This window comes from Galleria mellonella, unplaced genomic scaffold, assembly GCF_026898425.1.
Source record: "Galleria mellonella isolate WM207_F2 unplaced genomic scaffold, CSIRO_AGI_GalMel_v1 utg184, whole genome shotgun sequence".
In the NCBI taxonomy this organism is placed as follows: domain Eukaryota; kingdom Metazoa; phylum Arthropoda; class Insecta; order Lepidoptera; family Pyralidae; genus Galleria; species Galleria mellonella.
The window spans coordinates 2,827,220-2,853,959 of record NW_026442025.1 but is presented as its reverse complement, the minus strand read 5'-3'; the positions used below and the strand labels follow the sequence as shown (position 1 = coordinate 2,853,959).

General features: G+C 37.1%; 1 protein-coding gene across 2 annotated transcripts in view; it reads left to right on the top strand.

The window, feature by feature from the left end:
- Positions 1–26,740, top strand: part of LOC113512066 (myotubularin-related protein 6) — a 100,312-nt gene that overhangs the window by 66,414 nt on the left and 7,158 nt on the right. For both annotated transcript variants that reach the window (XM_026895838.3, XM_031909092.2), the window contains exons 2-14: positions 11,246–11,362; positions 15,726–15,888; positions 16,599–16,756; positions 17,679–17,851; positions 19,320–19,407; positions 20,238–20,370; positions 21,073–21,148; positions 22,026–22,182; positions 22,416–22,559; positions 23,977–24,083; positions 25,021–25,149; positions 25,508–25,634; positions 26,410–26,549. In XM_026895838.3, the coding sequence (XP_026751639.1) occupies positions 11,246–11,362; positions 15,726–15,888; positions 16,599–16,756; positions 17,679–17,851; positions 19,320–19,407; positions 20,238–20,370; positions 21,073–21,148; positions 22,026–22,182; positions 22,416–22,559; positions 23,977–24,083; positions 25,021–25,149; positions 25,508–25,634; positions 26,410–26,549 (1,712 nt within the window). The remainder of the gene's footprint in view (positions 1–11,245; positions 11,363–15,725; positions 15,889–16,598; positions 16,757–17,678; positions 17,852–19,319; positions 19,408–20,237; positions 20,371–21,072; positions 21,149–22,025; positions 22,183–22,415; positions 22,560–23,976; positions 24,084–25,020; positions 25,150–25,507; positions 25,635–26,409; positions 26,550–26,740) is intronic.

Genomic DNA, 26,740 nt, shown 5'->3' with positions numbered 1-26,740 from the left:
GCTGCGTTACGAGTATATTGGCTATTCAAATACTTATACACGCTACACTGCCTTCTACGTTACCCCCTAAATCCCAAGGGAAAGGGGGATTCGGGTAAAGTGAGGGAGCGGTCCTGTGTAATGAAGCTTTTATCAAAACGCGATTAGATTTTTTTTACAACACAGGGGGCAAACGAGCATGCGGCTCACCTGATGGTAAGTGACTACCGCCACCCATGGTCACCCACAAAACTAAAGGCATTGCAGGTGTGCTGCCGGCTTTTTAAAAAGGAATATGCTCTTTAGATGATTAGATGCTAAGAGTTTAATACCACCCTCGCACAAATAGAAATTTCGGGATAGTATACTGTGCAGACATAGCAATAACGATATGGGGAGGGAGGAAACGATTGTTATTAATGAGGATTAATAGCCCCATTGCTAGCAATATACCCTGCCAGGTTAACCTCCTCGCGGTTCTCCCTGGAAACCATCATGATTGTTTTATTGTTAGATTCGTTACGGTGGGTTAACTAATCTGCTTCATTCTCCCGATGGCGCAATTCCATTATCAACCATTAAAAAAATTATATTATTTTAATACACAAGACTTATTACACTGGTTTCTGTTTTATATTGGTTATCTGGTTTCAAACGAAGCAGATCTTGTATTGTGGGTACTTAAATACCTTTTTTTTTAATATGTGTCGTTGTCTATATCATCTCTCATACAGTCTATTCTGGTTTTTTAATGTTTTTTTTTTTATTGCTATTTTGAATGGCAAACAAGCTGACAGCCCAAAACTCGACTAAAGACTTGTATTTTTAGGTCTTCCTCTGTCTTTATAGCCATCTACATTTATACTTAATAATTTACTTAAAACATATTTTTCATCCCTACGCATCACGCATAGATACAAATGTTCGAGAGGGGGAATGGTTTGTTAGTGATGGGGAGGTTAGTTCCCATCGCTATAAATATACCTTATCAGGTCGACCTCCACGCAGTGTCCCCTGGAAACCATCGTGACTAATTTATCGTTGAATTCGTCACGATGAGCTAACTGACCTATATTTTGATCCTCACCAATCATTGCGGGGCACCAGTGGCCCCGCCAGCGTATACCGATAGCGCAGGCGGGCTTACCATTCCATTATCATCCATAAAAAAAAAAAACAAATGTGCGGGAATCGAACTCGCAACCATGGGAATGAGAAGCAGTGTAATCAACAGCTACGCCAGCAAGTTTGCCTATCGTTTTTCCTTGTACACCAAACACGTACATACCATTGATAGATCGTAAATTCTTATTTGATGGCTCACGCACTGTTTTCTTTGTCGCGGAAATAACAATAATAAAAGATTTTATTTATTTATTTATATGCTTTTGTACATTCGCTTATAGTATAGATATTAGGTTATAGCAAAAATGTACACAGGCGAACTTGTCCCTTAAAGGGATTTCTTCCAATCGACCAAATATTGGTATACTATTATATGATTTAGAGCATTCTACTTGTTTTTCATCCGACTTCAAAAAGAAGGTTTTTTTATGCAACTTATAATGGCAAACAAACTGACGGCCGATCTGATGGAAAGTGGTAACCGTCGCCTATAGACATAAGCAGTACCATGGACATAACAGAGTATACTGTTTCACCCATGATACCCCACATGCGTTGCCTTTCCTGAGGACTCAGATGTTATTCCTCTGTACCCTGTAAAGTCACTGCCATATCGCACCCTTTAAATCGAAACACAGCCATGCAAACACAACTGCTTCACAGTAGAAACACGAATGGGACAGAGGATGTCCAAGCAAACGACTTTTGTACAAAGTCTGGTGTAGGTCTGGCATTTTCAATTCATCATTATAACTCTGTCAGTTGTAAATAGATTAATTAAGAGTGTGTTCCATAAAAAAAAAACCGACATCAAAATGTTGTGGCAAAATTTGTTATTTTAATTTGAAAACTGAATTGAATAGTATTTAAAAAAAAATCTATGGGACCAGTCTGTAAGTATATCTTTTTAGATAAATAAAAAAAGAATTTTCCAAATCATTTTGAAGTCGGTTGAAAATATTTGCTATTTTTATATTTTAATATATCGAGTCTCTATTTTTATTTTTTCCATTATAACTTGATTGCTGGACACGTCGCCTTTGTATGGGAAGACACGAGGAATATACATTTTTTATTGTTTTTCGATCTTTGTTTCTTTGAAAAATGTATTCTGAATCACTAGTAATATACTACTTTAAAATACGAGTGTCTTCAACATGTAGATATTTAATCAGTTACCCTACTCATAGTGACTTCCAAACAAGGAAAAACTTATAAAAAATTTTAAAGACAGTTTTAGTCTCTGATAATACTCGACTTTTTTTTTAATGATTACAGTATAATTTCGTTGCCACGCCTACTAATATTATAAATGTGAAGGTTTGTAAAGGTGTTTTTATAACTTCATCATCATCATATCAGCCGTTAACTGTCCACTGCAAAACATAGACCTCCCCCAAAAGGAAGGTTTTACCAGTAGTTGCCACGCTTGGCAGTCGAGCTGGCAACTGCAGTAAGGCTTTGGTAATGTTTTAAAAGGAATCTTACTGGCCATTGAGTTTCCTTAGTCACCTCTTACGATACTTAAGGGAAGGGAAGGGATGGGTTGGCCCTTTCTATGTCTGGACCACATGTGACAGACAGTGATTTATTACGTAATCATGCTAAAATGGCTGAATGGATTTAAAGGAAATTTGGTGATATATAGATGGGTTAAATCCTAACTTAACACGTAGAATACTTTATATACACAGTATGCAAGTAATTAATACATGAGACAGATATATTTAGACTTTGTACAAAATCCCCCTCTAGGTTGTTATAATGTCCCAGTGTTGCTAATTCTTATGGTAATATATGACATAGGTTATACGTTTGTCGGTTTATCGCGTCGCGGTGCGTTTCCACCGGAATGGAAGCGGCGTCCGTATCGCTCCTCCTTCGACCTTGACTTAGCGTGTGGTGTAAGTTAGCAGCATAGCGTTTTTACATGTTTTCATTTACATTTCTTTGTATTTAAATTTTCCCGTACATAATATCCAATCCACTTTTTATCGATTAACAGGCGTCCGATTATTTTCTTTGCCACTGTACTTGCAACTGCCGTCATAAAAATAACCAAAATGTGTGATACATTCTGGTTGTAAAAATAAATTCTTAGAGACTTTCTTGTTTAGAATTCGAATAGAGAATTGTATATACGTTATACTTAGGATGAGTTGATAACCGAAACAAGTTATAATGTTTATATTGGAATCGAACCACTAGCACGCGAGGCAATGTTTTAATTCACTACACCATCAAAACCATATACGAGTATAAATATCTATATCCGTCATGATGGAAAACGATCTTTTCCTGATTGGCCTGGGTCTTGGATGTTTATCTATATATGTATCTATTATAAATATAGTATCGTTGAGTTAGTATCCCATAACACAAGTCTCGAACACACTATGGGTCTAGCTCAATCTGTGTGATTTTGTCCGTATATATTTATTTATTTATTTATTATATCGTTCTTTTTAGTTTTATCTTATCTACATTCAAGATCTTTTGTGAGTACAATATCCGCGATTATTCGACAACGATGATTCGTATTGTGTAACATTTTTTATTTATTTATTAAAGAGAATCGTCTTGTCGGAGCAACTGATTCATGTATTATTTTCTAGCCAATCGTATATTCCAAGCCAAATCTTTGATCTCCCTATACGATGTCTAATGTTTTTTTTTTCATAGGATGGTATGTATCATTTCCTTAAAAAATACTGCAGACAAGCATTATCTGAATGAACACTAACTGGTCAAAAAACTTTTTTTATGCAACTTACGAATACCAAAGAAGCTGATAGTTTACCTGATGGAAAGTGGTAATCATCGTCTATACATGTGAAAGACACCAAAGGCGACCCATAATATACTGTGACGCCCGTCGTACATGCGTTTCCATTAATTTAATATTACAAATATAACTCGTAATTCGCTTATTTTATTGAACTATTTATTATCTTGTGGAAGTCCATATCACTGGTTATTTGATTAGAATTATCTTGTTTAATTCCGCTACCATTAGTATGTGTGTGAAGTTAAATATTTTACTGAACTAGGTTAGGTTATTACTTCTGGTAGTAATAGTGACTTCGAGTGTTAGCAGTCAGAAACGTACTAATGGTAGTGGAATTAAACAAAATAATTCAAATCGAAGAACTAGTTATTCGCTTATTGTTTACACTCAAGTATGAAAGCCAGACATTTGTCTGTGTCAGGTGGGGGCGGAGAGCGCGCAGCTTATAGCCCACAACAATTTGCTTTGTTCAACGTCACCTTAATATTACCATTGAAATTAAATGATTTAATCTTTACTTTATTAAGTCGAGATCTCGGAAATTTCTAATTGCCCTTTGATAACAGTTTAAAATAGCGTTTCCCAGTAAACAGTCCGTGGGAGAAATGGGCTATTTACGTGTACGTTGGGACCGAGACGATGCGTCGGCCCGATTTATACTTGATTGTGATAAGAAAATTTTTCTCTGCAATGCCAAAAGCTATTGTAAGCGTGATATTAACGCACTGGTGAACGACGATTTGTAGACATTAACATAAGTGTACAGACGCAACATATATGGAGACTATTTGGTCGATTAAATAATTTGTTACTATTTAATGGCCATGTGGTCCTGGCGTAGTATGTGCCACCCCTCCCTTTCCTGTGGGTGTCGTAAGAGGCTAAAGGAACTTAATGGTCGAGGGATGAGTAGCAGCGTCCCACTTTAAAAATCACCAAAAGCCAAATTGGGGTTGCCAACCGGCCTGTCAGGGGGGAAGGGATTGCTAGTAATGGAGACTGAGAATCCCATTGCTAGCAATATACCCAACCAGGTCGACCGTCTCGCGGTTCTCCCTGGAAACTATCATGGTTAATTCCTGATGAATTCATCATGATGGGCTAACTGGCCTGTTTTCATTCTCATCTATCACCCTTCACTGGTGCTCCGCCAGCGTATCCCGTTAGCGCAGGCGGGGGTTACCATACCATTTTCACCCATCAAAAAAAAACCGGTTTGTCAAGCGTTACAATTATTGGCTAAACGCCTCTTTTGGGGGAGGCTATGTCCAGCAGTGGATAGTTAACGGCTGATACAATACAAAAAAAAAGAAAATTATCAAACATGCCCACAAAAAATAAGAAGAATCGAAAACTCATTATTTTTGTAGTTACTTAACCAGATGTGAGATTTTTTTTTCTTTAAATCTATATGATTTCTCTTTCTTTTCCACCCAATCACAAACTTGTAAAAAAAAAGCGCTTCCGCACGTATACTAGATTTACCTTCTTTGTCTTGTTTCATCTTTTGTTTTGTTAGTTTAAATCATACATTTTATATAACGCCACATACCAAAACTGCCAAAAGATTTATCCAAATTTCTCCGAACCCATTTCTCCCAAAATTGTAAGATTTTAATTTTTTCAAAATTTCGCGATCTCTAACATTTTTACCCAAAATTGCGAAAGTAATACCCAATCTTGCAACGCTATTAAAAACATTAAAGATATATTCTTTACGTAACATTAGCCTTTAAGAAAAGAAAACGCTTCATTACGACTACTTTAATATTCATAGACAAGAAACAAGTATTTTTTTAATGCTTGTCTAATGTTTACATATTAGTACGGAACCTTTGTTCTTCTAATGTCAAAAGTGCTTTTGAATTATCAATTCTGTGAATTTAAAAGTTCCTTTTATTCTTATAAAACATGGCATTATATCTCTCTTGTATAATTTTTCTAACAATATAAATGTTAAAGTTTGTAAAAGTGTTTTGATGTTTTGTAGCTGGCAACTTTGCCCGAGCGTATTTTTTTTTTTTTATATTCTTTTTTTACGTTTTATTTGATATATTTTTTATTCTTTTTTTTTACGGTTGTCAGAAAATATAATTTGTGTCGTTTCATTGTTCGTTCGGCACATGTTTTTTATTTTATAGTATTCAAACGGTTAAACGGATTTGTGTGAAATTTGGTACACAGATGGATCATAACCTAGATTTATACCAGGATAATTTGTATCCTTATTCACGCGAATCAATCCCTAGAATACAGCAATTAGTCATTTATTAAAAAAACAATGTACATTGTGTCTAAAGCTGTGTACGATCGTAAAAAATCATACAAAATAATCGTACCCTTGCTAACAATTTGTTAAACTAAGCGCTGTATCCTTTGTTCAAGTGCAATAAAGAATGTATATAAATTAGAATTAAATTAATTTGAATATTAGAACTATTGAATAATAATAATAAATATATTTTACAAAATAACAATGTCAACTTCATACATAATATATGCGTCAAATTTCTTTTTTTAATTCCAGTATTTACGTTAATCAGTAGTACAAAAGTCATCAACAGAGTAATAGCTTTTTTCCAGTAACTCAAGAAAAAAGCTATTACTCTGTAGTCTATAGTAGTTTAATTGTAAAAGAATTTGTTGTTAGAATTGTATAAAAACACATGTAACATATACACAAAAAAATCCACCAAAAACCTTCCATTTTTTTTGTAGTACATTATAATTTAGCTAATTTCAAACTTTACATACAGGGGATTGTTAGTAATAGGGTCTAATTGACCCATTGCTAGCAATACACCCTATCAGGTCGGCCTCCACGCGGTTCCCCCTGGAAACCGTCGTGGTTAATTCTAGTGGAATTCGTCACGATTGGCTAACTGACCTGCGGGTCTATCATGAAATGAAATTCCGAAATTTCGGACTCAATTTCGTGTTTTTGTTTATACCAAAATCGGACCAATAAATGGAATTTAATATTTCGTTTATCATACATCCTATCATAAAAGTCCAAAGGAACAATATTTTAACATTTTTAATATTTCCAAACGGCATGTATTATGTAATTTTAATATCAAATTTGTGTTTCGTTTGGCTCCGAAATTTCGGAAAACACTTCATGGTAGGCCCTCTGCTTTCATCGTCACCTATCATCCCTCACTGGTGCCCCGTCAGCGTATACCGATAGCGCGGGCGGAGATACAATTTCATTATCGCTTATTAAAAAAATTTTGCATACAAATTATCTTGTAAGCCATTGTATACTTAGGGCAGAAATACGAGGACCACGTAACATATTCAGGAAAGTATCGTCGAACTGAGAATCTTATTCTTTTGTCAAGTCGGTATAAATGGAAGCCGATATCTTAGAATAAAAAGGCAAGCGATTACGTAATAAAATAACAACTAACAAATCATCGTCTGAAATTGGTTTAACCCTTATAAAGGTAAAAATGGGCTCTCTACGGTACGTGTTACTCATATTTGAACGCTCCGATGTGACTGCAGTAGTGGTGACGCGTGTATATCGGAACAGTCCAAAAGTTAAGGTTATGGAATGAGCTCCCTGCCGAGGTTTTCCCAAGAGAGTACAACATGGGGTTCTTCAAAAGGGGGGTAAAGAGGTTTCTTCAGGGTCGGCAACGCACGCGTGATGCCTCTGGTATTGCAGTTGTTCATAGGCTACGGTAACCGCTTACCATCAGGTGGGCCGAATGCTTGTTTGCCACCTCAGTGGTATAAAAAAAATATATATGGAGTTTTTTTTTTTTATAAAGGATGTTAATAGAATAGTAGCCTGCGCTAACGGTATACGCTGGCGAGGCGAGTTTACCTGGAAACCATCGTACTAAATTCCAGGTGTGGGCTCATTCCATCACAATGGGCTAACTGACCTGCCTTTTTATTCTCACCTATCATTCCTCACTGGTTACCATTCCATTATCATTCATAAATAGGGGCTAGTCACGCGGACAAAGTCTCGGGTAAAACCTAGTGTTTATAAAAGTCTCTTTTAACCAACATAATACCCGAAAGTATGCCAACTATGCGTCCAACAGTGAAACTCGTCATGTACTTACCAACAAAGTTAGCGTTCCGATCCGACATTGTTGCTTTGTTTCCCATTTCGCAAATGTAACAGGAATGCCGAATGCTGTGCAGTTGCCAGAATGTTCAATGAAGTTTCAATTTATATTAATTATACTGGTTTAATATTATATTAGGTACAATACCGGCATTATACACCCCATGTCACAGGCGCGTCCGGTCATGTACGCAATATGTTATTAGTAAAGAGATCTAAAGCACAAGTCATACTGAGACCTATCCTGAGAGAAATTCATTTACTTAAGCTCCCTTAGATTAATATTTATTAATTAATTATTGTATTTTTATTTTAGTTGGGAAACAAACAATTTCTCATTACACTTAGTATATATATATATATATATATATATATATATATATATATATATATATATATATATATATATATATATATATATATATATATATATATATATATATATATATATAATATAACAAATACCCACTCAGTATTTAACGTAAAAAGCAAAAATACCATATGACAGTAGTAATAAGCAAGGCAATGTGACAGAGATAAGGGAATTAAGCAACTATAGATACATAACACTTCTCTAAGATATTTCCTATAGGCAAAGATCTTACAGTTTAACAAATCTATATAAGTACTAGTAAATTTAATATTATAATTATTGCAAGGTCTGAACAAAAATGTATCACCAGTATATTAGTACTTATATTATAAATGTGAAAGTGGTTTGTTTGCTTGTTATTTCTTAGGGTTCCAATACCATCAGCCGTTAACTATCCACTGAAATGAAATTAAATGAAATTAAATGAAATTTATTAGCTAGAAACATTGTAGAAAAGGTGTTGCATTTGTGAAGTTTATAAGATGTCCATTATGTTTCGCCACATCAAATGGCATGCAAATATTAATTATTGAATTTATCCATTGGCCATTTTATACAGGTACATTATATATTTAATTTTCAATTACATATACAATAAATCACTATTAGTACTGTATTTAACGTGCCATATATACAGTTTGTGATAATCGCAGTTCGTCATATAAGTATTTTGTCATAATCACAGTTATGTTTATTCATGTATGTATATAAGCTTAGTATATAGCATATGCACGAGCATATGCCGTGTCGGCTCCGGCATAGATTGGGCCACTCCTTCCTTTCCTGTGGGTGTTGTAAGAGGCGACTAAGGGAGCTTGTAGTGGAGGGATCCGTAGCGTCCCTCATAAAACATCTGTAAAAGCCTAACTGCGGTTACCAACCCGCCTGCCAAGCGTGGCAACTACTGGCAAAACTCCCCTTATGAGGAAGGCTTATGTTCAACAGTGAACATTAAAGGGCTGAAATTATAATAAATATAGCATTCGGGTCTCTCTGTCTACCCCACATGACTTAGCGTGCAGTTAGTAAGAATAACGAATATTTGGATAAATTAAGCAATAAAAGTATTCCTTACTTTTAAGCTTCAGGCAATTTTTGTTTGGCAAAACGAATCGATGGCTATTCGACCCTAGTGAAAAATTATTTCCACCTGTACGTTTTACGGCCACATTTATCACGCCATTGGGGGAGACATGCGATCCCCTATTTTGCGAATGTGGGTGAATTTTGAACCTTTCATTTAACCTGGGTGATTGTTACTCAATCACGCTCAAACAGCTGAACGAATTATAATGCATTGTTTTGTTTTCAAAAGTTCTTTATTTATCATAAGTTATTACAAATATAATAAATTCCAGTGTACGTAAGCCTAGAATTTACAATCGGCCGTAATCGCCTTCAAACATTTAAAATAGAGATTCAAGTATCTATAATTCTACACAACATAAAAAACTTACATTACATGATGTAACTTATTAATTATAATCATAAAATAAACACAAAATGCACATATTTGTAAATTATGCATTATAACAAAAATAATTCAATTAATTTTGGGAGGGTAGTTTGAACCCAAATAGTACCAAGTTGGTAACATTAATATTAGTTATTACTATTAGCAAGCGGCAGGTAATCATGCAGGCAATCATGACTGTCGAGAGCTGTGCGAACAATAGAAATAGAAATGGTGCGTGCCATCTTAATTCTTACTTCAGTATGCAAAAAGAGTGATTACGGTGTGTAATTATAATGCATTAATCTATACTTTATGTCTATTTTTATGTTAATTCATAGGGGCAACTAACAAATGACACCTATTATATAATAAATGGAAGTAGAAGTCTTGGTGAAAATACGAGTACATATTTATTTATTTATACTTTATTGTACACAGTAATAATACTCAAAGAAATATGACAGTGGAAAGCAAATTTACAAAGATGAGCTTCGCTCTGCAAGAGGTCTTTTCTATAAAGTCTCCCTCTGGTATCTTTCTATAAGTGAAAGAAATAAAAAAAATAACCCTTTTTTGCATGATTTTTTTATTAGTGAAATAAATCAAGGTGATAATTCATGTTTAAAATTAAAGGAAAATTGTTAAAACAAAATTTGACAGCTATGTTTTGTTTTTTACAATGGACATTAAAAAGGTATCCATACACGATCAACTTAAAGTGAACTTGGTTTTTTATATAATTTTTGGGCATTCAATGTTATGATGGAAATTTCCACCATTATCCAAAGAAGGGTTAAGTCTTTCCTCTTTATCATACGGATAATATGGGCCAATATTGTTATAATCGATTGGGAGTCGGTGGACGCCGGTTGCACGGGATTATTTATGGCAATGCTATATGGTTATACTAGCGGCCCGTCCCGGTGTTGTACAGATGGATATTTTTACATTTTAAAAAGTGGCCATTAAGGCTGCACACGCGACGGAAGTCTAAAAATGGAATAACTTCTCCCGTTTTCCCAACATTTCCCTTCACTGCTCTGCTCCTATTGATCGTAGCGTGATGAAAAGTATACTATAACCTGCCCAAGAATATGAAGAATAATTGTACCAAGTTTCGTTAAAATCCGTCGAGTAGTTTTTGTTTCTATAACAAACATACAGACAGACAGACAAAAATTTTACTGATTGCATTTTTGGCATCAGTATCGATCACTAATCACCCCCTGATAGTTATTTTGGAAATATATTTCATGTACAGAATTGACCTCCCTACAGATTTATTATAAGTATAGATAATAGAGCGCCACCTACCCTTTGTCTTTTTTCTCAATGTCCTCTACTCAAAGGTTGTTTGGAAGAGATTGCTTAGCTTTTTGTGTCACTTCTTATTAAAATTTACTGTATTCATAATAAATAAATTTTCTATTGTTTCAGTTGGAGAATGTACAGTTATTGGACAAGTACAACTTACGGAACCCATCGAAAGGCACACTGTACTTCGCTACCACCCACCTTATATTCGTCGATCATGAGATGCGCAAGGAGACATGGGTGAGTATATAGTATGAAAAGATCTCAAATTTCCATAAGAGTGTGCGCGTTTTCCATTTTTCTATTTGTAAATAATTGTAGCATGTGTTTTTATCGAACTTATTAATATCACAGTATAAGTAATATTACTATTTGCTTTCATCATCATCATCATCTCAGCCATTTTCCGTCCACTGTTGTACATAGGCCTCCCCCACAGACTGCCATAAAGAATGGTCCTGAGCCACCCGCATCTACCAACTCCCTGCAATCCATTTGAGGTTGATGACCTCCATGTAGTACAGGGTCGTCCTACATTCCATTTGCTCGTACGGGGTCGCCACTCAAAAATCTTTTTTTCCATCAATTGTCGGTTCTTCGAGCTATGTTACTAATACTATTAGCTTTACTACTAGTTAATATTATAAATGTGTTTGTTGGGGGGAAAGGGATTGTTAGCAATGGAGTTTGACAGCCCCTGGAAACCATCGTGAACAATTCTTGTTGAATTCGTCACGATGGGCCAACTGACCTGCTTCATCCTCACCTATCATCCTTCACTGGTGCTCCGCCGGCGTATCCCGATAGCGCAGGCAGGGTTACCATTCCATTATCACCCATTAAAAAAAAATTATAAATGGGAAAGTGTTTTTGTTTTGTTTGTTTGATATCTCTCAACGTGTTAACGTTTAATTCAATAATTATGAAGTTTGGTGTAAACGTAATATTTGAGATGGAGAAGGACTTAGACTACTATATATTCCGGTCAGTCGACATCATGTCTTAGTCACGTGCACAAAGATACGGTAAATAACAAGTTCTTAGAAGTCTGTGGTCTACAAAATCCGTGGTGTCTAAGAAGTAATAAAAATACTTTCATATTTATAAGTTAGGTTAAAGAAGGTAAAAGTATAATATATATATATTTTTTATACTCTTAGAATGGCAAACAAGCCCACCTGATGGAAAGTAATAACCGTCGCCTATAGGCATGAGTAGTACCATGGACATAACAGAGTATACTGTTTCGCCCATGATACCCCCCATGCGTTGCTATTCCTGAGGACTCAGGTGTTATTCCTCTGTACCCAGTAAATTCACGCCATATCCCACCCATCAAACCGAAATACAGCCATGTAAACAACTGCTTCACGGTAGAGACAGGAATGGGACAGAGGTACCCAAGCAATCGACTTTTGTACAAAGTCTCCCTCTGGTAATTGGTCCACTGTGATGAATTCATCAAGTTTTTTTAATGAATGATAATGGAATGGTTACCTCGCCTGTGCTAACGGTATACGCTGGAGGGGCACCAGTGAGGGATGATAGGTGACGATAACAGCAGGTCAGTTAGCCCATCAAGACCAATTTTACTGGAATTAGTCATGATAGTTTCCAGGGGTTAGCGCGTGGAGGTCGACCTGATAAAATGTATTGCTAATTATAGGAAAATTAGACCTCATTACTAACAATTCTTTTCCCCCTGAAAAGGCAGGTCAGTTAGCCCATCGTGATGAATACACCTGGAATCCAGTACGATGGTTTCCAGAGGAGATCACGTGGAAGTCAACCTGCAGGGTACATTGCTAGCATTGAAACTAGTAGTCCGCATTACTAACGATCCCTTCCCCCCAAATATAAGTATATGTAAAACGTATATTATATAACATCGAATGCTGATATTTGTTGACAGATATCAAAAACAGTCCCTCACTACTTGTCGAAAGTAGGTCAAGGGTAAAACTGACATCTTGGGATCTAAAGGTCAGATAGTACGGTCAAAGGGATATCGGTAAATGTACTCGTAATTACTCTTTCAACTTAGATCTGTACGCGTCATTTAAAGTTTCACACACGCAGATTTATCTCTTCTCTCGATCGAAATATGGTACATTTTAATAATAAAAATTGTAATTTTATGAAAATCTTATTTTTTTATATGTCGTGTGATCCCGGTGTAGAATAGGCCACCCCTTCCTTTCCCGTGGGTGTCGTAAGAGGCGATTAAGGGAGGGCGAGAGATGAACAAGGCTTATTTTCAGCAGTGGGTAGCTAAAGGCTGATGCGAGTACAAAAAATCTAATGATTAATTTAATATAAAATCGCATCTGACAACCCTGCGAGTGACTTACCGAAGTGTCTTGTTTTTATCATCTGCTCGGTACTCTAAATTTCTCCAATCAATCTCAATAAGTCCCGAGGCGGATTCTCTGTTAACAATCGAATATTTTCATTGTTGTGTACATTTTTAGCAATACAATAAATATGAGTTTTTTTTTTTTTTTTGTTATTGCGCAGTATTCCCGTTTATATAGTAAACAACGTAACAATACTTCTAAATAAATATTATTTACCTACGTTCTATGAGATCCATAATAGCTTTCTTATAAGTATGTATAGTCGTATTTACTTTTTTTATTTATGACATCCAACTGGTGAAGAAGGAAGGAAATTAATTATTTTCATGTATATATATATGTATACCTACGTATGTTCCCGTATTAGCAGGAGGCTTTGTCTGCCTGAAACAATATATAATGTGTTAAGATGTAACATACCCATGCATATGTGTGTGTTAGGATGCAACTGCGGTTGCCAATTCGCCTGCCAAGCGTAGCAACTACTGGCAAACCCCCCAAGGGGAGGCTTATGTTCAGCAATGGACAGTTAAAGGCTGATATGATGATGATGGTAAAAATGTATTTGATTCAGATTTTATGTATGGTTTTTATAACCCATCACCTTCATCATATTACAATGTATTTTTTATACAACTTAGAATGGCAAACAAGCTGACGGCCCACCTGATGGAAAGTGGTAACCGTCGCCTATAGACATGAGCAGTACCATGGACATAACAGAGTATACTGTTTCGCCCATGATGCCCCCCATGCGTTGCCATTCCTGAGGACTCAGGTGTTATTCCTCTGTACACAGTAAACTCACGCCATATTCCACCCTTCAAACCGAAACACAGCCATGCAAACACAACTGCTTCACGGTTGAAACACGAATGGGACAGAGGTACCCAAGCAATCGACTTTTGTACAAAGTCTCTCTCTGGTGTAAATTAATATAGGCTAAAGTATCTACGTTAACTGAGTAATTAAACTTGTTTACCGTAATATATTAATTGATGTTATTAATTTAATTATAGCTAATAAATATTTAATTAAGACACGTGGCTTACAAGGGTCTGTGACAGGCATTCACATTTTTGTTAGGGAAACCTTTTCCAATTACCGAGTACTGAAATTGGGAGCTAACTTTACAAAGTTTCGTCTCACTCTAAATCTTAATTTTAATTGGAGATTTTATATCAATTAAGTAAGTACATGGAATATTATTTTACTTTTTAAATTTTTTTATATGAAGCGTTTTCTTTCTCTCGGGATAATTAATACAGCGCTGTGATTTTGACATCATTTTCCCTTCCCCGTGGCTATAGTAAGAGCGCTTGCTACGCGTTTGCCAACCAGCTTGCCAAGGGTGGCGATTATTACCGAATTTATCATGGGGAGTATTCTAAGGAATTGTTCGGATTGATATTTGCTGTTGATTTTCACCACCGTACAAACCGCCACAAACTAAAGTTTCATCCCAATCATCTGGACGAGTGGCGGTCTTCCACCGTGCGTTTTTCAAGGCACTTTCTCCCACGCACAACCATTCTTTGGAATCAACTTCCAGCAGCAGTATTTCCGAACCGATACGACAACATAACCTTCAAGAAAAGAGCGAAACAGTATATTCCTTTTTTAAAGGCCGGCAGCACACCTGCAATGCCGCTGGTGTTGTGGGTGATTATGGGCGGCGGTTGTCACTTACCATTAGGTGAGCCGCATGCCAACACAGAGGGTAAACGACTTTTTTTTAAAAGACCTCTTTGTATGGGGAAGGTCTATGCTCAGCAGTGGGCAGTTAATAGCTGATATGATAAAGATAATGTGGTCTTAGCGCAATCAATTCCAAATCACAATAGACTATTAGATCTATATATATATATATATATATATATATATATATATATATATATATATATATATATATATATGTATTTGTAACTGGAATTTAATAAACTTACTGTGTTTGTCGTTCTGACATTTATTTCGACATCATCCGGAAGGCTATTTCAGGGTGAGTAAGGCGCTGAGGTATCAGCGTCCCACCTCTCACTGCAGGCCACAACTCTTTCTACTATTAGATCTATACTGATCCTTACTAAATGTAAAATTGAGTTTGATCACTTGTTACCTCTTTGTGCCTTAAGAATTTGGTATACACATATTATTTGGAATGAAGAAGTACATAGGTTACTATTTATCTTTCCATATATTTAAAAATAAGTCCTGTCTTTTGTGACATTGTCACTTGTCTGTTCTAGATACTGCTAATGCACATCTCATCAGTGGAGCGGCTGCCGATCACGACGACTGGCTCTCCGCTGCTCGTGCGGACGAAGACCTTCCAGTCGGTGTTCTTCGTGATCCCCCGCGAGAGGGACTGCCACGAAATGCACCAGACTCTATTGCGACTCAGCCAGCCAGGTGAGAGCATTTGGAAGTGCTACAACTATTTACTATATTAGGAAAAATAGAGGGTAAAAGAGGAAGGGAAAAATCGAGAAATAACTACATGGGTCAGATAAAGGAAACACTAGGTGTCATGTCATATAAGAAGGTCAAAGATATGGTCTGGAATAGAGCTGGCTGGAAGAAAATGTATATTTATGCATTAGTTACAAGAAGAAACTTAAATGAAAAGAAGACATCTATTACTACTTTCAGGCCAACCTTCACCTTGTTCTCTTTGGAATCTATCATGATTAATTCCTGGTGACTTTTTCAGTGCCTACTGAACAGACTTCATCCTCACCTACAAATTATCTTTTATAGAAAAAAAAAAACTACTACTATTTGCATGTTATTTTAATGGATGAGAATTGAATGGTAATTGTTCTGCGATATTGGTGTACGCTGGTAAGGCACCAGTAAGAGATGGGATAGATGAGAATGAAACCAGGACATATAGACAAGTGGGCCCGCGAATCTATCGTTGAAATCGTCATCGCTAACGAGTCCTTGAGATAGAAAGAGAGCAACGTCAGATGTCTCATTCTCTCTCATAGACTCGATTTCAATAACGATTCTATCGATTGATTCGTTTACCATTTGCCTAGAAGGGTTGGTCAGTTAGTCTATTGTGATGAATTCATCAAAATAAATAAAGTTCAATCACATTTAATTTGTTATTTCAGTACACATTGACGAGTTGTACTGTTTCCACTACAAGTCCACGCCGGACGAGCTACCCAAATCGGCCGGCTGGAATTTCTTCGACATCCAGACCGAATATCAAAGAATGAACGTTCCAAACGAACACTGGGTGCTGTGCACAGCGAACAGAGATTACGAGGTGAGAATTGTTTATATAATAAAAATTTTTTCCTTGGTATCATACTAGTTTTTTTCCTTTCTTTCCAGAAAGGAATAAAACTAGTATGATACCAATATGGAATAATACCTTTCGATTAAGAAAGTTTCCTCAAAATTAATTCATAATTGGAGATTTAAAAAAGTATCGCCTTAAATGATCATAATTTTCTTGACCTTATAAATATAGGTAATGCAAACCAAGACCCCAAACTCAAATTTGTAGTCTGCGTTATATATTTTTCTCTTTTATTAACTGTTTTTTGCATTCATTTTAGTATTCACTTCTTTTCTGGCCATATCATCTATCACACTGTCCATCCAATTCAGTTTAGGTCTTCTGTTCTTGTTATTTTATCCCATGCCTTATTACATCCACGTCCATACTTATTACTTTTTTTTAAATATTCTCCTCCTTAATGTTGTCACTTGATTGTACCACAACAACCACAATTCTTCTCTATCACTCGCTATCACTCTAACAATCCCTTCAAACTTTTGATATACTTTTGATTTATATCTCTGCTGTATGTGATAGTCTTAGATTATATAGATAGAGTATCGAGTCTCAAAAACGGGTCAACTTTTTGTCAGCTAATTATCAAATTAGCTGATTCCTTTTTTTTATCAGTATTCCATTTACTAACGCATATAATGTATTTTGACGTATCGATATTTAATTATTTAATAAAAAAAAATGAGTTTTTACGTATTAAAAAGATGCAAGAATTGTAAAACAAGATAAATATAGAAATTGTAAAAAGAAACACTCATAACTGTTCATCACTCGAAATTATATGAAAAAGTTGACCCGTTTTTCTCGAAGCATTATTATGTAGACACTCTATCTATATAGTATAAAGCGATATTATTACTGAAGTCTCATTTTGAACGGCATACAACAGTTGTGCGATACGTACCCGAGCGAGATCTACGTACCAGCGAAGGCATCCACAGCTGTGCTCCTCGGCAGCGCCAGCTTCAGATCGAGGGGTCGTCTCCCAGCCTTGGCCTACCTGCACCATAACAAAGCAGCCATAGCGCGCTGCAGTCAACCGCTGAGCGGATTCTCTGCTAGGTACATCTCCATCATCATAGATAATCCACATCATCATCATATCAGCCTTTAACTGTTCACTGCTGAATATAAACTTCCCTCTTGGGGGGTTTTGCCAGTAGTTGCCACACTTGGCAGGTGGGTTGGCAACCGCAGTCAGGCTTTAGAGATGTTTAAAGAGGGCCATTGCTGCCTATCCCTCGCCCTCTTTTGGTCGATATTTACGATACCAACGCGAAATATATGGCCTATGCTATGTCGGGACCACACGGCAACCTACAGTAATCCTACAGCTGAACTTGAGTTTTCACTAGAAGGATACTATACACAAACTTTCTCTGCTTGCATTCTTCTGCGCCATTTGTGTTGAAGAAACACTAACTGTGCCCTGAAATGACTCTGCTTGCTGTGTGAAGATGTGACGATTTAAAATGTGAAAGTTAAAAATAAATAAATAAATATATATATATTAAATACCAGAGGGAGACTTTGTACAAAAATCGATTGCTTGGGTACCTCTGTCCCATTCGTGTTTCCACCGTGAAGCAGTTATTTGCATGGCTGTGTTTCGGTTTGAAGGGTGGGTTATGGCGTGAATTTACAGGGTACAGAGGAATAACACCTGAGTCCTCAGGAATGGCAACGTATGGGGAGTATCATGGGCGAAACAGTGTACTCTGTTATTTTCATGGTACTGCTCATGTCTATAGGCGACGGTTACCACTTTCCATCAGGTGGGCCGTCATCTTGTTTGCCATTCTAAGTTGTATAAAAAAAAATTATTAGGTACTTTGTTGATTATGTTGATGTTTTTAGGATTAATTGTAATGAATTAAATTGACGTAAAATATTTATTATTATAATTGTTAATATTAAAAATTATAATTTAAAAGTCATCATGTAAGCGCTTTACACATTATATAACAATAAATTAATAATAATATTAAAATAATTAAATTTTATTTTGGACTTTTTTGGTCCATTAAATATTTATTAGTACCAATATTCTTAAAACTAATGTTAGTAAATTTACGTACACAATACACACACACACACACACACACACACACACACACACACACGCACGCACGCACGCACGCACGCACGCACGCACGCACGCACGCACGCACACGCACATAATATATTAAATAGTATACAGATAATCACCGCTGCACAATTCCATTGGAAATTGCGCAGCAGTGATTAACGTACACACAGTGCAGTCTGCTTGCTATCATACTCATAACTGTACCTGAAACTGAAGATTGGGATGAGGCAATAATATTATGAGGTACGGAAATATCACCATCTCAAAGCAACACAAGGGGGGGGGGGGGGTGGTACCATGGGTATCGGTCATATTTTAAGATGTCCACTGTTGTTGCAACCGTTGTTGTTTATCTCTGTAGAAAATGATTACTATTTTCCATCGGGTAAGCCATTATGTCATGTAAAGAATACATACATATTTTGATATTATTTTTCACAGATGCATGGAGGATGAACAGATGCTTGACTTAATCCGACGTGCCAATCCTAATTGTGGTTACATGTACGTTGTGGACACTAGGCCCAGGGTAAGGTTGCATATTTTTTTATATTTTACCCACTGAACGTCATTATTCATTATTCTTTATACATCACTTTGAGATAAATAACGTAAGAAATTTAATTCCTCTTGATGTGATTATTTATAAACAAATATGCTTGATTTCCAAGGATGGCCACTCTAGATCCTTTCGGTTTTTTTTTAATGGGGGAAAATGGAATGAACACGCGCTCGCGCTATCGGTATACGCTGGCGGGGTACCAGTGAGAGATGATAGGTGACGATGAAGGCAGATCAGTCGGCCCATTCGACAAGAATTAACAACAATCGTTTCTAGGTGGAACCGCGTGGAGGTCGACCTGATAGGGTATAATGCTAGCAATGGAGCTGTTAGAACCCATTACAAACAATCCCTTTTCCCCCAAACTTTTCGGTTATCACTTCTGATCCTTCGAACTACCAGTGCAATTACTATAGCTATATACCTTATCAGACCAACCTCCACGTGACCCCTCTTAGAAACCATCGTGCTGGATACCCGACGTATTCATCACGATGGGCTAATTGGCTTGCCTCTCACTCTCACTTGCCGTTTACCTTAGGCGGTGTTCCATCCATTCCATCATCATCCATTAAAAAGAATCCTGCGATAGAAGTGGACCTCACAGAAGAAGAAGTGATAGTACGGATAAAAGATGTAGCATAATTTCTCCTACGCTGACTCTTTGTTGAATTTGGAAGTTAATTCCGCGATTTCCGATTTTTGTTCAGGTGCTAATGTTAGCTTGCATTCCTTCGATTTTTGCCTACATAATTTATAATAGACGTCCTGCTGTTATTATTATGCTTTTTGTCCAGATAAACGCGATGGTGAACCGAGCGGCTGGCAAGGGCTATGAGAACGAGGCGTTTTATGAGAACATCAAGTTTCAGTTCATGGGCATCGGCAATATCCACGTGATGAGGAAGAGCCTCCAGAAGCTCGTCGAGAGTATGCATCGTTTGGTGTTTCATTTATTTTATTTTACTGTGAATTGTAAAAAAATTGCTTATTAGACAATTAGGGTTTCTTCTTTATTATATATATATTACTATATTACTTCATGGTAATTGTTTATCTTCATGTCAGGTTGATGTTGAGAAAAATTACTGCAAAAAGTCTATCGTTACACTCTGATAACTCATCAGGTGGGGCGTCAGCTTATTTGCTATTCCGACTTGTTTTTTTTTATACCACGAAAGTACCAAACAAGCATACAGCCTGTCTGATGGTAAACAGTCACTGTAGCCTATGGACGCCTGCAACACTAGGGGTGTCACGTGCGCGTTGTCCGACCCTGAAGAAACCTTAATATTATACCCTGTTTGAAAAATCACATATTTCAGTCTCTAGGGAATACCTCGGCAGGGAGCTTATTTCTGAACGTTCGCGAGAGAAAATCCCTTTGAAATCGTATTGTCGTATAGAAATATTTTTGTGAAAATTTATTAATTTAATTAAAAATTTATTACTTAAAAAGAATAAATTAAACTCACTTTGTTACTAATTTGTTATTATTACTGTATATTTTAGTGCAATAAAGAATATATATATATATATATATATATATATATATATATATATATATATATATATATATATATATATATATATATATATATATATATATATATAAATGTAAATTTGTTTCAGCATGCGAGCAAAACACACCAACTATGTCGTCATTTCTTAGTGGCCTCGAATCATCCGGTTGGCTCAAACATATCAAGTAGGTATCTTAAATGATTTTGTTATCACTCAGATCCGAAAATTTACGGAAAATGTTCATATTCTAAATTGGCCCGACCGAGAATCGAACCCAAGACCTACTGGTACGTGCTGATGTCTTCAACAGATCGTTAAAGGGTCAATTCATTCATATAAACATGCTTGAATTAATTGATTTTAATAGCGAATAGTTACAAAAATATAAATTTACATAAAAGCCGTTACTTTGATCCACTTGAAATTTTGAAAAAGGCGTCCGTTGACACATACAGCAAGTTTTTGTTCCCTTTTCGAAACGAGACGGACCAATCCTGGGGCACATCCGGTGTTGCTATCATTCGCTTCTTACTGTACGCGACACCTACCAAGTGCTATGAAATTTCATATTTTCTTTTATTTATTTAGGGATTATTAGTAATAGGGTTAACAACCTCATTGCTAGCAATATACCTTATCAGGTCGACCTTTACGTGGCTCGCTCTGGAAACCATATGGTTAATTCGTGGTTAATTCTTGATGAATTTGTCATGATGGCCTAATTGACTTGCTTTTATTCTCACCTATCACCCTTCACTAATGCTTCGCTAGCGTAAGCCGAGTTACTATTCCGTTATCGTCCATAAAAGAAGTCCTCAGTACTAACAATTCCTTTCCGGGGGGAAAGGAACCCATTTCTAGCAATACACCCTATTAGGTCGACCTCCACGCGGTTCTCCCTGGGGACAAAAGTGATTAATTTTTGTTTAATTTTTCACTATGGGCCAACTGACCTGCCTACCTCTCATCTTTCACTGGTGCCCCGCTCGCATACACCGATAGCGCAGGCGTGATTACCATTCCATCTTCACCTATTAAAAAAAATTGCTTGCCCCCTAAAGGTCGATACTGGACACGTCGTGGTGGATAGCGTCTGCGATCGAGGGCGGCGTGAGCGTGTGCGTGCACTGCAGCGACGGCTGGGACCGCACCGCGCAGGTGTGCTCGCTGGCTGCACTCTGCCTCGAGCCGCACTACCGCACCATCAACGGCTACCAGGTGCGCCCAGTCGCGCCTCACTTTACAGGGTACAGAGGAATAACACCTGAGCCCTCGGGAACGGCAACGCATGGGGGGGTATCATGGGCGAAACAGTATACTCTGTTATGTCCATGGTACTGTTCATGTCTATAGGCGACGGTTACCACTTTACATCAGGTGGGCCGTCAGCTTGTTTGCCATTCTATGTTGTATTTTATTAATATATTTCTATGTTATTAATATATTGGCAGGCGCTAATAGAAAAGGACTGGCTGTCATTCGGGCACAAGTTCACGGCTCGGTGCGGTCACATCGCGTGCGACGGCCGCGAGCGCTCGCCCGTCTTCACGCAGCTGCTCGACTGCACCTGGCAGCTGCTGCGCCAGCGGCCCGAGGTACGCACCTGATCAGCATCTCCAGCAGCTTCCACCCTCAAAGGAAGGGGGGAGATGAGATTGTTAGTTATGGAGATTAGCAACCCCATTGCTAGCAATATACTCTCTCAGTTCGGCCACCTCGTGGCTTCCTGTAAACCATCATGCTTAATACTAAAAATAATATTTTTTTATTACAGATAATTAGTATCCATTTTTGTTAGTAACAATTTTAATTATGTTAGCAGAAAAAAATACAAAACAAATAATTTTATGGCCCATATAATAATTTAGATCCACAATGAAAGGATCGGGTTATCGTATTTATTACATAATGCTAAGTGAATTCGTCTGACTATATAGATATGGAAAATGATAATGGTATAGTAATGGGGGGAAAGGCATTGTTAGTAATGGAGACTGAGAATCCCATTGCTAGCAATATACGCAACCAGATCGACCTCCTCGCGGTTTTCCCTGGAAACTATCATGGTTAATTCCTGACGAATTCATCATGACGGGCTAACTGGTCTGTTTTCATTCTTATGTATCACCCTTGTGCTGGTGCTCCGCCAGCTTATCCCGTTAGCGCAGGCGGAGTTACCATACCATTTTCACCTATCAAAAAACAAAAACAAAAATGGTATAGTAGCCCTGCCTGCGCTAACGGTGCTGGGGGAGAAAGGAATTGTTAGTAATGGGGTCTAACAGCCCCACTTTTATTTATTATCACTATTATTAGGTCGACTTCCACGCGGTTCCACTTGGAAAATATTGTAGTTTAATTCTTGTGAGATTTGTCACGATGGGCCAACTGACCTGACTATATCCTTATTTATCATCCCTCACTAGTGCCCTGCCAGTGTATACCGATATCTAGGGCGAGGTTATAATTCCATTTTCATCCATTAAAAAAACGGTATATACGTGAGGATGTAAAGGCAAGTCAGTATTTTTTTTTATACAACTTAGAATGGCAAACAAGTTGACGGCCCACCTAATGGAAAGTGGTAACCGTCGCCTATAGACATGAATAGTACCATGGACATAACAGAGTATACTGTTTCGCCCATGATACCCCCCATGCGTTGTCATTCCTGAGGACTCAGGTGTTATTCCTCTGTACCCAGTAAATTCACGCCACGCCAGTAAATTCACGGGTGGGATACCACCCTTCAAACCGAAACACAGCTATGCAAACACAACTGCTTCACGGTTGACCCACTGGGATGAATTTATTAAGAATTAACCACCATGGTTTCCAAGGTGACCGCGTGGAGGTCGACCTGACATTGCTAATAATGAGGCCGCCAGTCCCCATTACTTAGCAACATTAGCAATTTTTTTCCCTTTATTTTTACGTTTAAAACACAATACGGGAGAAAGTCAATTGTATTCTAATATTAATCGCACTATATGTTTATTTGCGTATGCGCAGGCGTTCCAGTTTAATGAGAGGTTCCTACTAACTCTCCACGATCACGCGCATGCGTGCCAGTACGGGACCTTCATCGGAAACTGCCAAAAGGACCGGCGAGATCTCAGGTAACTTCATTTAATTCATTGTTTTGTACTAAAAAGATGTATAGAAATATTATTTGAAACTAGCGATTTGAGCCGGCTGCGCACGAGTTGACAGAATTTTCGAAAATCAATACGTAATATTTTATACGTAATAAAAAAGTTTCAGCCAATTTAACTGATCGGTTATTTTATAGCATTTTATATATGTATCTTTAGATTGATATAACTTTTTTTATTTATGAACCGATTGAATAAAAATACTAAATGTTATGTGAAGCAAACCGCAACGCTTTAGTGAAAACTGCTTTCAAATCGGCTAAGCTGTTTCTGAGATTAGCGTGCACAAACGTAAACAGATAAAAATTCTAAAAATTATCGTTTTGTTTTTATTGCGTTCATAAAGCCTCCCCCCCCCCCCCTATAATAGTTTTTCTTTAATATCAGCGACCAGTTACGATTTTATTATATGAATGAAAGGACACTATGGAATTTTCAAGGTTATAACAAAATAAAATTATACAGCTAAAGATAAAACTTAATATTATCTAGTTAAAATTAAACATACTGTTAAATTAAACATGTTTTCAAACTTTTACATTTATAATATTTTTTAATGGACGATAATGGTATGGTGGTCTCGCCTGTGCAATTGGTTAACACTGGCGGACCAGTGAAGAGAGATAGATGAGGATAAAAGGTCAGTTTGGCCATTGTGACGAATTCCACAAGAATTAACCAAGATGTTTACCAGGGGGAACCGCGTAGAGGTCGACCGGAAAGGGTATATTATAGTATACTACTAGCAATGGTGCTGATCCTTTTACTAACAATCCCTTCCTCCATTTATAATATTAATAGGATAAGAAAATTTGTAAAGATGTTTGAATACTTTATCTACTAATTCACGTGAGCAAAGCCGCAGAAAATAATTAGTAATAATATATAATCTAATTCCCAGGTTGTCTGAACGCACATTTTCTCTGTGGGGATACATGGCGAACCATCTCAACGAATACAAGAATCCACTGTACAACCCGAAGGCCCATCCAGACGTGCTTAAACCGGACTTAAGTGCGCAGAGCATAAGGTATAATTTCGTAGGAATGTTTCTACAGAGATAGAGGGAGACTTTGTACAAAAGTCGATTGCTTGGGTACCTCTGTCCCATTCGTGTTTCTACCGTGAAGCAGTTGTGTTTGCATGGCTGTGTTTCGGTATGAAGGGTGGAATATGGCGTGAATTTACAGGGTACAGAGAAATAACATCTGAGTCCTTAGGAATGGCAACGCATGGGAGGTATCATGGGCGAAAACTCTGTTATGCCATGGCACCGCTCATGTCTATTGGCGACGGTTACCACTGTCCATCAGGTGGGCCGTCAGCTTGTTTGCCATTCTAAGTTGTATAAAAAAAATACTGATGCTATCTCCTCTGCCTTCTGGAAGGTTCTGGCGCGGCATGTACTGCCGGCACGAGAGTGGCGTGCACCCTCGCGAGCCGCTGGGCGACCTGCTGCCCGCCGCCGTCGAGCACTGCTCCGCGCTCGACCACCACATCAACTACCTCACCAAGGTACTTGCTTCCACCTCCAGATATCTACATAATAATAGTAATAACTTTATTTCCTTAAACAAAATTAGCCTGTAGTACAATATAACTATGACTCCACACTAGGCAAAGCCTGTCTCGTGGAAATCAAAGCTAAAAATTTAACAGTTATAGTGCGGCGAACAGGGTTAATTTATGCCACCGTATTGTCGTGGACACCGTTAGTTTACAATCTATCTCACCAGATGCCTTCATACACATTGCAATTTTTTATCTACTTTTGCGTAAATAGAGTTGCCATATGCACATTTATTCTTTAGTAGTTAATTTTAAAGTTTGGCGTTGTTTACACATATTTTAAATACACAATCAGGACTTAACGCAAATGAAAAAGTTTTTACATGTAAATAGTACCTACATACCTGCTTCTTTATTGCCGACATCTCGACGTAAATTGCCCCATATTTACCTGTGAAAGCTTTTACATCGCGTTATGTCCCGATTGTGTGTTTAAAATATTCTTCAGTATATAGGAAAAATTATACTATGTGGTTAAAAAAATTTAAATAGATACAAAAATAAAAAAAGATATAAGATTATTAAGCATATATTTGAAAGAGCAAGCTAAATAGTACATAAAGATTTGTAATTTAATTGTTATTTATTTGTTATAATAATAAATTGAAAGCATTTTTTTTAATTACTAAATTAAAAAATTAAAAAAAAAATACTAATTACTATTTTTTTTCTTTTAAATCCCACGCAGATAATTGTAACTATTTATATGTTCATTCCGCAGAGAATAACCACGTTCAAGAATCTTCTATCAGGCAAAAAGGCTGAGAAGAGTAAAGACACAACAGTGGTGAACTACCAGAACGGGAATGTGAACTCTGTTGAAATAGAGACAAAGACTGAGGCGTTGCAGATAGACAACAAGTTAGTTTTATTATTATTTTTTATACCACTGAAGTGGCAAACAAGCCCACGCGATGGTTAGCGGTTACCGTAGCCTATGAACGTCTGCAATATCAGGGCGCATGCGCGTTGCCGAACATGAAAAAACCTCTTTACCTATCTTTTGAAAAACTCTATGTTGTAGTCTCTTGGGAAGACTTAGTGTTACATAT